Here is a 12500-nt window from a genome sequence, read left to right on the forward strand (position 1 = left end):
TTTAAGTAACAAGCCACGCTGGCCTTGATTACGTTGTTTATTTGTTATTGTGATCACTAAAGGCTGATACGGAACAAGGTGGCAGCGCGGAGGGGTCCATGGCTGCACGACCGGGGACGCCAGCGTGGCACCGCTGGCACGTAGTCACCACTGCCCCCCACCCCTCCACGCCGTCACACATCCATATCATAGTAAAGATAACCAGTGGGTACTGATGCAGTAATGTTTCTGAATAGATTAATTTTGAGATGTCAGTGTCCATATCTTGCATTGTTACACATTATATACTCGTGTATATATATATATATATATATATATATATATATATATATATATATATATATATATATATATATATATATATATATATATATATATATATATATATATATATATATATATATATATATATATATATATATATATATATATAAGACCAATAGATTCGTGCATGTACTGCCTTTCCTTATCACTAACGGTAATAGTCAGCGAGAAACTTAACCTGGAACAACCTTACTTCATTCAACACGACCCGTAAGAGCTCCGCCTTATGTAACAGAGAGCGCGACAACGTAACATACGTTTCTTTATGCAGCAAACGTACTCAAGTAGTGCGGAGCCTGAGAATCATCCGTCTTGGCATCAAGCGAATAGGCGTGAAGCCGTGCCGCGTCATTCCCGCTCTTACTCCCTCCAGCCACTTTATTGCACGGTTATAACAGCGCCGCATTTGTTGCAGTGGAAGAGTGTGTCCACTCGCCCGTTGAGTTCCCGTGTCTTAGTCGTGTCTGCCTCAGGGGATGAGGATTCGCCTTCGTCCTCGTTTATGGCGTCTTGCAGGGCGACGCTCTTGATATCCGGGGTGAAGATGCCCTCGTCTACGCTCCGAGAACGGCCACGTGAAGGACTGAAAGCCTCGTCAGTTTGAACGCCTGAAGAGGAAGGTGTGGTGTGTCACGAGAGGCATTAGGAAGCATTTACACAAACATAACTTCATAAATCAGTCATATCATGACTTAACTAAGGAAGGGGAAGTCTTGCCTTACTAACTTGAGTTTTTTTTATAGTAAAATTTACGGGGCGGCAGAAAATGGAGATAGTTATGACATCCTACACCTGGAGTCTAGTCGGCACTCGACATGAAAGGTTCTCTAGAGAAGGCAGGGTGCTCCGGACAGACCGCAAAGCGTGAGGCTGGATAAGGCATGTGGCTATAGAGACAAGCTACTGAGTTGTACTAATCGGCTCTAAATCTGTGAGGGTAAAGCAATTATTGGGGTTCCACAGAGATCCTAGATCTCTCTCTCTCTCTCTCTCTCTCTCTCTCTCACCCGTGTCGTGGCAGTCGGGTTGCTCAACGCTGTTCTCCCTCATGGTGGGCATGTCGGAGGGCCGCGCGGACTGCACTAGGGTCGTCACCAGGTCCATGCGGGAGTCCAGGGAGTACTGCTTACCCGCCATCAACATCCCGCGGATACGGCGGCGCATGGCTGGCAGGGCACGCAGGGAGGAAAAATGTTTGCTTACTATTTTAGGAAAGAAAGAAAACAATTAAGTAACCAAGAATTTCTAATTGTTGACCGAAACGCGTCAACCAAAATGGAATTCGTCTCTCTACGTATATCCTTAATCCCAGCCTTTCCTAAATATCCCTTAGGATCTTTGATTCTTCCCTTTTTAGACTACTTTCATTATTTCTAAAACTTTCAACGTCCTCCATTCCTTCTCCAAAATAAACTTCATCCATCACCTTCAAATCTTTTCTAACATTTTCCATTCTTCCCGTTTTTTAACAACTTTCATCCAACACTTCCAAAACTTCTTCCATTGTCTTCCATTCTTTCTCTTCTTTAGCCTCTTCCAATATCTATAACTTCTCTCTTCACCATCCTCAACATTTTAATTAACATCGCCGATAATTTCATCCTTTCTTCAAAGCCCAAATACAAACTAACTAATCCATCTTTTCCCAAACTCCATTTAAGATACAAAACTTTCCTCAACATCTGTGACCCCTCCCGTCCTTCCTTTTTTTCCTCTCTTCCCCTCACCTTTGCCCGGGGAATCCTGCACGTCAAGTTTGAACTGCTGCAGCTTCTTGGCGAACTCGAAAAGGACGTCATTGTTGTCGAAGATAGCAGCGAAGGAACCGTTGACGATCTTTGGCGACATCGGGGAGTTGGCGAGCAGGAGCGAGGTGCCGAAATCTGGATTCTTGCGAGTGTCTGGGTGAGCGTGAATATTGTTAGTAGCAGCAGTGCACTAGTGGTATTAGTGATGTTACTGCTATTAGTATTGTCATTGTTTATGGTATTGATTGTAATGTTTATGCTGCGATCGTTCTTCTTGCTGTTTTTATTCTAGTGATGATGATGATGATGATGATGATGATGATGATGGTGACACCGGCCCCTAACACGCACCCTTTAGGAACACCTTCGCTTTGTGTTCCTCTGCAGGTGTTTTGGAGAGCACCTCAGACGCCACGGCGCGGATGATGGTCCAGTCCCGCGAGAGGTCATCCACGGTGGTGTAGGTGGAGGTCACAGTGAACCTGCCAGGAAGAAGTATAGATACGTAAAAGGTCAGCAGCAGTAACAACAACAACAACAACAACAACAACAACTACTACTACTACTACTACTACTACTACTACTACTACTACTACTACTACTACTACTACTACTACTACTACTACTACTACTACTACTACTACTACTACTACTACTACTACTACAGCAACAACAAATAAAAAAAAAAACTTATGAGCATCACTTCAAATAAAGATGTCAAATAGGAAAATCAAATAAGGGAGGAATATTTTGAGGTTTCCATTTTGAAAGCGATCAAGTCATAGAAAGGAAGAAATACAGAAGCTGGGATGGGGTTCCAGAGTCTGCCAAAGAAATGGATGAATAGTTTAGAATACGACTAACTATTTTATCACGGGTGAGAGACGTTGGATGAAATGGGAGTAAGGTAGTGAAAAGAAAAAAGAAAACGAATGGAATGGGAGAAAGACAGTGGAATGGGGAAGGAAAGGAATGAGACCAATAAAAAAGCTTAAAGTTCATGTCTAGGTATGAAAATGTGTATATAGAAATAAGTGAAGGAAGAAGGAATGAAAAATAATGGAAAATAAGGATTGAAAAAAGTAGAAAAGAAATAAAAAAGAAGAAAATTAAAAGGAATGGGGATAAAGGTTTAAGTTCCATAAAATTTTAAGAAAAAAGTACACATGAAAAAAGAAGTGAAGAAGGAAATCAAATAAGTGGAAAGTAAGAAATTAGACAAGGAAAGATTATGAAAGAAAAAAATAAAAGGAAACTGGAAAAGTTGAAATCGTATAAAACTGAAAAGGAAGAAATTAATAAAAGTGTAAAGTGAACAATGAAATAAATGGTAAGATCAGATTAAGTTGGGATAGAACAGATTAGGTTAGGGTGCCGTAAACTAGCGTGAGTATTGTCAGATTACCTTACATTAGGTTAGATTAAGATGAGTTAGGTCAGGCTTGGCTAGGTTAGATTAGATCAAGCTAGATTTGATTGGTTACGTTGGGTTAGGTCCGCTCAGGTTAGGTTAGATCAGCTCAAGTCATGCTAGGACAGTTTAAAGCCAGGTTTGGTTGGGCTAGGTCAGGTCAGGTTAGATAATGTCAAGTCATGTCAAGTCAGTTTAGAGTCACGTTATTTCAGGTCAGATTGGTGAGATTCTATCAGGTCAAGGTAGGCTTGGAGATAAGGTTAAGGTTAGGTTACGTTAGGTTACGTTAGGTTAGCATCAGCACACCTTATCACATATTTCCCCTTGAGGCAGGCGGGCACGCAATGCAGTTTCCCCGTGGAGTTGATTTTCTTAAGCAGCTTCTCCGTCAGCTCGTTCTCGCCCTTCAGTCTGAACACCACCATGCCCAGGTGTCGCGCGTGGGGGATCTCGAAACGCGGGTCAGACTTCACAAATGCTTCAAACTTCTGTGCCATTCTCACACCCTGCGGGGAGACAGAAAGAGAGTGGCAGTGGTGATAAAGTGACGGTAATGGTGGTTGTGGTTTCAGTAGTAGTAGTAGTAGTAGTAGTGGTTGTAGTGCTGGTGTGGCAACATGATAAAGTTAAGGAAGATAGAAGAAACAAGAAAAGAAGATGGATAAATGAGGGGAAGTGAAAAAAGAAAACACTTGAAGACAGAAGTGCAAGTTGTAAGTGCGATAACAGTGGTATTAGTTATAGTAGTAGTAGTAGTAGTAGTAGTAGTAGTAGTAGTAGTAGTGGTAGTAGAAGTAGTAATAGTAGTAGTAGTAGTAGTAGTAGTAGTAGTAGTAGTAGTAGTAGTAGTAGTAGTAGTAGTAGTAGTAGTAGTAATAGTCGTAATAGTAGTAGTAGTAGTAGTAGTAGTAGTAGTAGTAGTAGTAGTAGTAGTAGTAGAAGTAGTAGAAAACTTGAATGACTGTGCATATTTACTACTACTACTTCTACTACTACTATTACTACTACTACTACTACTACCACCACCACCACCACCATCACCACCACCACCACCACCACCACCACCACAAGAGACGCAAGCACAAAACCAATGAAGCATAAAAAAATTCAGAAAGATATTATTGAAAAGAAAGAATAGTGTTATTGAAAGAGGAGGAGGACGGGGAGAGGGTGGAGATGTAGGTGGAAGAGAAGGAGGAGGAGGAAGAGGAGGAGGAGGAGGAAGAGGAGAAGGAGCAACACGGGAAGTACATTAGGTGTCTCTTACACTCACTCATGCTTAGGGAAAGTCCGGGAGAGGAGGGAGAGAGGGGGGGGTGTAGTGAAAGAGAGCAGGAGGAGGAAGAAGAGGTTGTATGATATTGTAAGAGGAAGAGTAGGAAGAGGAGGAGGAGGAGGAGGGGTGAAACATTGTAAAGTGAGGAAAGAAATGAAGGAGGAGGAGGAGGAGGAGGTAAAATAGGAAAATAGGAGGCATACAATATATTAAAGGGAAGTGAGAGAGAGAGAGAGAGAGAGAGAGAGAGAGAGAGAGAGAGAGAGAGAGAGAGAGAGAGAGAGAGAGAGAGAGAGAGAGAGAGAGAGAGAGAGGTAACTCAAACTACTACTACTACTACTACTACTACTACTACTACTATTACTACTACTGCTAACATTACTCCATCATTTAATCACTACAACAACCTTTTAAAATGCCCCCTTTACTCTATTCCTCCTCCTCCTCAAGTCTTCAAAGCTTCACTCACCTCTCGTATGTGTTTCTGAAGTCCCGCCACTCCAAATGAACGAATCACGAACCAAAGCTTTAGAGATCTGAACTTTTTGCTGAGTCCGATTTGCCAGTGCTGTTTGGAGAGTGAGAGAGGGAGCGTGCGTCAGAGGCCGTGGGTGTGAGAGGTAAGTAATGTCTGGGAGAGAGAGTGAAAGAGAGAGGGGAGAGTCACGTGTGGCACAATAAGTCTTATGAAAGATGCAAAGAAGGAGATAAGGATTATGTGATGATGGAGAGGAAAGGAAGTAGGACAAGAGGAGATGGAGGAGGCAGAAGAGGTGGTGGTGGTGATGGTGGTGGAGTATTAGAGCCATGGATAAGGAAGGATGAGTACGTACAAGGCTGGATAAGTTATTAGGCTGAATATCTTGGTTTATCCTTTTCAATAGTTGTGAAAAGAAGAAAGGAATGATGGCTAAATTATATTTGTTCACGTGCTGTTTAACCCAATACACCCATGGCACTTACTACTATTACGCTCAAGTCGTACATAGCTCACATCACGTAGAGCATTTTGTAGAGGATTCACCGTGTGGCGTAAATAACAAAACAACTCGCAAACATTTATGTAAGATTTATCTCGACTTTTCTCTCTCGTCCTTTCTCGACCCTGCGCTAGCTCCGTAGTAGGCCTGTGCGTGTGTGTGTGTTGGTTTCTGGTATGAAATGGCGCATGGTCATTTGTATCTTTCATTCAGCCAAAGAGGGTTGTGTTCTTTATAACGCATTACAACGTCATTCAGCGTCATATATTTTGTGCCAATCACTAGGCGTGCACGTGGCTTGGTGGTGGTGAGCTGGCTAACAGTGATGGCGAGTCTCTCAGTCCCTCTAGTTCATGTCTTTATATTATTGTGTATTGATTCTACCTTTAAGTACTGAGGGTTTTTTTTTTTTTTGTCAAGTGCCATAAGGAAAACGACTTGGGTGTGCAGTCTTGAGAACACACGATATTTTGTCTAATTCAGTGAATGGTCACAGTGCACTACACCGTGGAAGTTCAGGGCTGCTGGTCGGCTGTGCTCTTCTCATTCAAGGCGTCAAGCTGTTACTGGATACTGGCCCGAGTACCACGTGAGGATAAGGAAGAGGTCATTCTGTCATGCCCCGGACTTTCCTCTTCCAATTAAGGTAAATGGGCTAGATTAGTGTCCTTTACCCATTCAATACTGGACACATTTTTATATTGAGATTTGTGTACGATTAGACTATTTTATTTACATTAGGAAGGATCTATGGAGGTCAGAAGATTAAGGGCCACAGTTTTCACCATTTTAATCACCCACATGCGTTTCTGAAGCTTTACATAATCACCAAGGAGTAAGTAGAATGAATATGGAAACCCATCATAGCACTGTAGCACTGAAGGGGTTAATGGGTGTCCATGAGGTGAACTCCAACTGTTAGATTAGGTTAGGTAGTGTTAGAGTTAGTAGTGACCTTAGCGGGGGCTGTCCAGGAGGAGTTTTATCACGGTTAGGTTAGATTAGCTTGCTCGAGATAAATGATGAGATGCATTGTGTTAAACTTCACTTTCACGTTTTGTATCAGTGAATGTTATAGCTAGTATATACGTTTCGATATTGTTATTAGACTATTATTATTATTATTATTGTCATTATTATTATTGTTACTATTATTATTATTATTATTATTATTATTATTATCATCACCATCATCATCATCCTCATTATTATCATCCTCATTATTATTATCACCATTATTATTATGATTTTAAAAAGCGATTGATGAATTTTTATATATTTCTGTGAATATTGCAACTTGTGAATAGTTTTGTTATTCCTATTACTGTTATTATTATTATTATTATTATTATTATTATTATTATTATTATTATTATTATTATTATTGATGTTTATCTTAATCATAACTTACACTTTACGTTAACTAGCACTTAGGTATTGTATTATAAGTTATTGTATTATAACATTCTCTTACCATGAAGTCAATAGCGAGGCCTGTTGGGGAGAGATTAGATGAGAGATAGAGATAGTTAGGAAACATCATCATCATCATTATCATCATCATTCATTAATATCGGCACAGAGAGAGAGAGAGAGAGAGAGAGAGAGAGAGAGAGAGAGAGAGAGAGAGAGAGAGAGAGAGAGAGAGAGAGAGACAGACAGACAGACAGACAGACAGACAGACAGACAGACAGACAGACAGACAGACAGACAGACAGACAGACAGACAGACAGACAGACAGACAGACAGACAGACAGACAGACACTCACCTGTATTCTCGTGCTGTAGGTAAATTGGCTCTACGTTAAAGGTGCGATGAAGTGAGCCACTGTTCTTGACCCTGGAGAAGAGAAGACTAACATAGTAAAAGTGTTAAGTAGCACAATCTCACTCCACCATTTTTCATTACTCTTAGAAACGTGAATGAAATCCTATTTCATGTAAGAGCTTTGTAAAGGGGGGGGAGGTGTAGCAAGAAAAAAAATATGGTCTACTTTTCTTGTGATTATAGTAATGGTGATGACAGTGGTTACAGCAGTAATAGTGTTATAGTAGTAGTGATAGTGCTAGTCGTGGTTATCAAAGTCTCTTAACACCTTTAGTACCGTGACGCGTTTCCATATTAATTCTGGTTGCTATTTGGTGATTCTATACAGCTTCAGAAACTCATGTCGGGGATTAGACTACTGAAGACTGTGACTATTAATCTTCTGACCTCCATAGACTCTTCCTAATGTCAATAAAACCGTCTAATAATACCCAAAACTCAAGGTAAAAATGCGTCCCAGTACTAAAGGAATTAACGGAAGTAAATCTAAAATCTTCAATCCTCTTTCGTAATGACCTAACCTAACAAGAACTGCACAACATAATCTAGATGAGGTGTGACCAGCGCCAGTTATAACTTCGATATTACTTTGGTACTTTCTTTCTTGTTACTTTCTTGTTCCTTTTTTCCTGTTACTTTTTTTCGTTATTTTTTTCTCTGATATTTTGTCCTGCAATCATCGTGTCTGTCTAGTCTGATCCTAAGTATCGTACCACATGGCAGTACAGTCGAAGTGGACCATCATCCACTTGGAGGGGTTGAAGGCGAGGGAGTGCGCGTACTCGATGCCGGCCATGAAGTGTCGAAACTCTGGGCACATGAAAGCAGTCCCGGCGTAGGCAGCGTCCACGTGCATCCAGAGTTCCTCCTGGGCACCTGGGTGGGGGAGAGAGGAGGTAGCGAGGAATAAAACAGAAGGGAGATGTGAAGAAGGGGTCTGTTTCGTGGTTAGGGAGGTGTGGAGTGTGTTAAAGTGACTGGAAGGGAGGGAAAGTGTGAGAAAAGTGCCTGTTTTGATGGTTAGGGAAGTGTCGAGTGTGTTAAAGTGACTGGGAGATAGGGAAAGTATGAGAAAAGAGCATGTTTTGATGGTTAGGGAAGTGTCGAGTGTGTTAGTGACTGGGAGGGAGGGAAAGTATGAGAAAAGAGCATGTTTTGATGGTTAGGGAAGTGCGGAGTGTGTTAAAGTGACTGGAAGGAAGGGAAAGTGTGAAGAAAGTGTCTGTTTTGGTAGTTAAGGAGGTATGGAGCGTGTTAAAGTGAGGAATATGTGGAATAGAATGGCGAAAAATGATTAGGAAGGAGAGAAGGTATAAGGAAGGGTTGGATGAAGGATGTGGAAGATGTAGGGGCTTGGGAAGGAAAGAAGGTAGGTTTAGGAAGCTGTGAGGAAGGTGTTGGTGTGAGGTATGTGTGAAGTGTGTTAAAGGGTTAAGAATGACGGAAGGTGTGTGTGTGTGTGTGTGTGTGTGTGTGTGTGTGTAATTAATTCACTGTTTGATCTGCTGCAGTCTCTGACGAGACAGCCAGACGTTACCCTACGGAACGAGCTCAGAGCTCATTATTTCCGATCTTCGGATAGGCCTGAGACCACTGGTGTCTGTGTGTGTGTGTGTGTGTGTGTGTGTGTGTGTGTGTGTGTGTGTGTGTGTGTGTGTGTGTGCGATGGAAAGGAGTTTGTTTCTTCTATTGTAATTCTTAAGGCCTGTCCACACGATCAAACACGGACAATTTCTGGTGATTCACACAACTACCAAAACAAGCACATTTGACTGTATCTTAGCGGACACAAGTGGCGAGACCATGAACGGGAAAACTGCTCGCTTGTGCTCACGGGGAAACCTTAATCGTCTGGGCTTGGCTTTATTTATACTCCTACTCCTCCTCCTCCTCCTCCTCCTCCTCCTCCTCCTCCTCCTCCTCCTCCTCCTCCTCCTCCTCTCTCTCATACTCACAGATGGGTCCTAGTTCCTGAAGGTTATCGAAGGCGCAGGCACCAGTAGTTCCTAGCGTGGCGCAGAGCTGGAGAGAGAGAGAGAGAGAGAGAGAGAGAGAGAGAGAGAGAGAGAGAGAGAGAGAGAGAGAGAGAGAGAGAGAGAGAGAGAGAGAGAGAGAGAGAGAGAGAGAGAGAGAGAGAGAGAAGGAAGGAAGAGGATGGAGGGAAGGGAAGAAATGAAAGGAGGACAGTATGACGTAATGATGATACACCAGGGAAGGGAAGGAAGGAAAGAGAGAGAGAGAGGGAAGGAGGAAGGAAAAGGGAGAGAAGTGGAGGAAGAAGGGATGTGCAAAGGAAATGTTAAAAGATTGAGTGGTAGATCATAGAAAAAAGGAAAGATAAATGAAGAAAGAAGGGCGGAAAGATGAAAGATTACGTTAAGAAATATTTAGTTTTGCTGTTTAACTGTTAATAAAGTTGATTATAAACAATGAAATCAAATACTAGAATAAAGTAGAAGTAATGATTGATTCAATTAAAACCACCACCACCACCACCACATTGTAGCTACATCACCACCAGTCACCACCACTACCAAACGCCACTAGACCAAGAAATTACATCATCACCAGTACTATCATACCTAATCAGTCATCACCACTACTTTTCATTACCACAGACATCCACACCACTGACAGCAATAACATTTCATCACTACCACCACTACTACTACCACCACAACCACCACTACTACTACTACTACTACTACTACTACTACTACTACTACTACTACTACTACTACTACTACTACTACTACTACTACTACTACTACTACTACCACTACTACCACCACCACTACTACCACCACCACCACTACCACCACTACTACCACTACTGCTGCTACTACTACTACTACTACTACTACTACTACCACCAATACTACCACTACTACTACCACTACTTTACCACTACTACCACTACCACCACCACCACTACTACTACTATACCACCACCACCACCACCACCACTACTACACCACTAACACTACTTTTACTACCACCACCACCACCACCATGACCACCACCACCAGTACTCACAAAGAAGGGAATAAGGCCCTTCTCCCTGTCGTTCTGAATGGCCTCCAGCACTTTGTCGCCTCTCATGCTCAGGTTGTCGTCACTCTCAATGTAACGCATCTTGACCAGCCCAATCAGCCCTGCCTTCTCCACCGACGAATGAGCCTGTGGAGAGCAGTGAGTGGGTGGAGTGTAACAGGTGGATGGGGTTGGAAGGTTCATGGAGTAGGGGCTGGATGGATGGATGGGTGGATGGGATTTGAAGGTGTAGTAAAGACGTAATGTGGTTTTGTGGAGGGTTGTGTGTGTGTGTGTGTGTGTGTGTGTGTGTGTGTGTGTGTGTGTGTGTGTGTGTACCCTTGACCTATTCCTCCCCTCTCTACCTTTCGTTTACTCTCTCTCTCTCTCTCTCTCTCTCTGCCCTTCATTTCCTTGCCTTTCATACAAGAGTGTGTGTGTGTGTGTGTGTGTGTGTGTGTGTGTGTGTGTGTGTGTGTGTGTGTGTGTGTGTGTGTGTGTGCGCGCCCACCCGCCTGAAACTTGGCAATGGAAACCCTTACTATTATGTTTTATACTAAAGTCAAAATGCATTGGGACCGGATGCTCAAAACACCATAGCTTTTCGCCGCCAAGATCTTAAAAGCCTCTCACAGCTGTCATTTTCTACCATGGGCTGCTGTCACCACTAAGGTACATTTTCAAAAGACCGTTCGAAAGCTCGTAGTTCACGATCATGCGACCATTAGGTGTTAGCCTCAGTCCATTCCGTCCCACTGTCCAGGAAGGGGAAGGACACGCAACTGACTGCTGTTAGGCCATCTGAGAGTGATAGCCAATGGTATTACACTGTGAAAACGTCTACAAATATACCTGCATTTTCACGCCCAAGACATCAGTGCTATAAGTAATCAAAATTGCCTATATTTATACAGCATATATATATATATATATATATATATATATATATATATATATATATATATATATATATATATATATATATATATATTCATTTATTGATCTAGCTAGCTAAATTTATCTATTTATCTATATATATAAATAGATAAGTGTATAGATAGGTAGATAGATAGATAGTTAGCAGATAGTCAAATAACAGATAGATAGATGATAGATAGGTGGATAGACAAATAAGTAAATGATGTAAATTGTACATAAACCAATACCGAGTCATTTTTTACCATTTCTTTCTTAAAAGATTGATTTAAAGATTACATTTTCGTATACGTATAATGTTAGTCAGTGTAACTACCAAGACACTCTACAATAATATTCCTCCTATTTTTTATTTTACATTGATAATTGTTCTCATTTCACGATGGACGGAAGGCTACTCACCAGTCCGACACATGGGCACGCACGCACGCACGCACGCACACACTAGACTAGTACCGTTTCACCTTGATATGAGACAATTATGACCACCATATGCAGTGTATGAAATCCTTATATAATCATCTGCAAGAAAGTTATGGGTGAAAAGAAAAGATTCTGCATTTTCTACCAAGTTTATAGATCAGATGTGGCTGCAGAACAAATAAAGACGTGTCATCTGCACAGCTGTCATTCGTCTCTGATCGCCCCCCCACACACACACACACACTCTGGCTTCACAAGCCAGAGGACCGGGGTTCGATTCCCCGGCCGGGTGGAGATATTTGGGTGTCTCTCCTTTCACGTGTAGCCCCTGTTCACCTAGCAGTGAGTAGATACGGGATGTAAACCGAGGAGTTGTGACCTTGTTGTCCCGGTGTGTGGTGTGTGCCTGGTCTCAGGCCTATCCGAAGATCGGAAATAATGAGCTTTGAGCTCGTTCTGTAGGGTAACGTCTGGCTGTCTCGTCAGAGACTGCAGCAGATCAAACAGATCAAACAGTGAAACACACACACACACACA

At 42.1% G+C, this 12500-nt stretch overlaps 1 protein-coding gene and 1 long non-coding RNA gene across 4 annotated transcripts in view; one reads left to right on the forward strand and one right to left on the reverse strand.

The window, feature by feature from the left end:
* Window positions 1-439: 439 nt before the first annotated feature.
* Window positions 440-12500, reverse strand: part of LOC123519628 (histidine decarboxylase-like) — a 28215-nt gene continuing 16154 nt past the window's right edge. For both annotated transcript variants that reach the window (XM_045281068.1, XM_045281069.1), the window contains exons 6-16: window positions 10608-10751; window positions 9527-9593; window positions 8285-8447; window positions 7513-7583; window positions 7217-7236; window positions 5232-5330; window positions 3793-3992; window positions 2424-2554; window positions 2052-2225; window positions 1332-1490; window positions 440-932 (exon numbers count right to left, since the gene is read on the reverse strand). In XM_045281068.1, the coding sequence (XP_045137003.1) occupies window positions 703-932; window positions 1332-1490; window positions 2052-2225; window positions 2424-2554; window positions 3793-3992; window positions 5232-5330; window positions 7217-7236; window positions 7513-7583; window positions 8285-8447; window positions 9527-9593; window positions 10608-10751 (1458 nt within the window). In that variant the 3' untranslated portion in view covers window positions 440-702. The remainder of the gene's footprint in view (window positions 933-1331; window positions 1491-2051; window positions 2226-2423; window positions 2555-3792; window positions 3993-5231; window positions 5331-7216; window positions 7237-7512; window positions 7584-8284; window positions 8448-9526; window positions 9594-10607; window positions 10752-12500) is intronic.
* Window positions 5337-12500, forward strand: part of LOC123519629 — a 72261-nt gene continuing 65097 nt past the window's right edge. Inside the window, exon 1 of one of the 2 annotated variants that reach the window (XR_006679067.1) lies at window positions 5337-5382. This is a non-coding gene — a long non-coding RNA (uncharacterized LOC123519629). Of the gene's footprint in view, window positions 5383-6255; window positions 6389-12500 lie in introns of those variants that run through there. The other variant, XR_006679068.1, reaches the window with a different exon arrangement.

This window comes from Portunus trituberculatus, chromosome 45 (assembly GCF_017591435.1).
Source record: "Portunus trituberculatus isolate SZX2019 chromosome 45, ASM1759143v1, whole genome shotgun sequence".
In the NCBI taxonomy this organism is placed as follows: Eukaryota; Metazoa; Arthropoda; class Malacostraca; order Decapoda; family Portunidae; genus Portunus; species Portunus trituberculatus.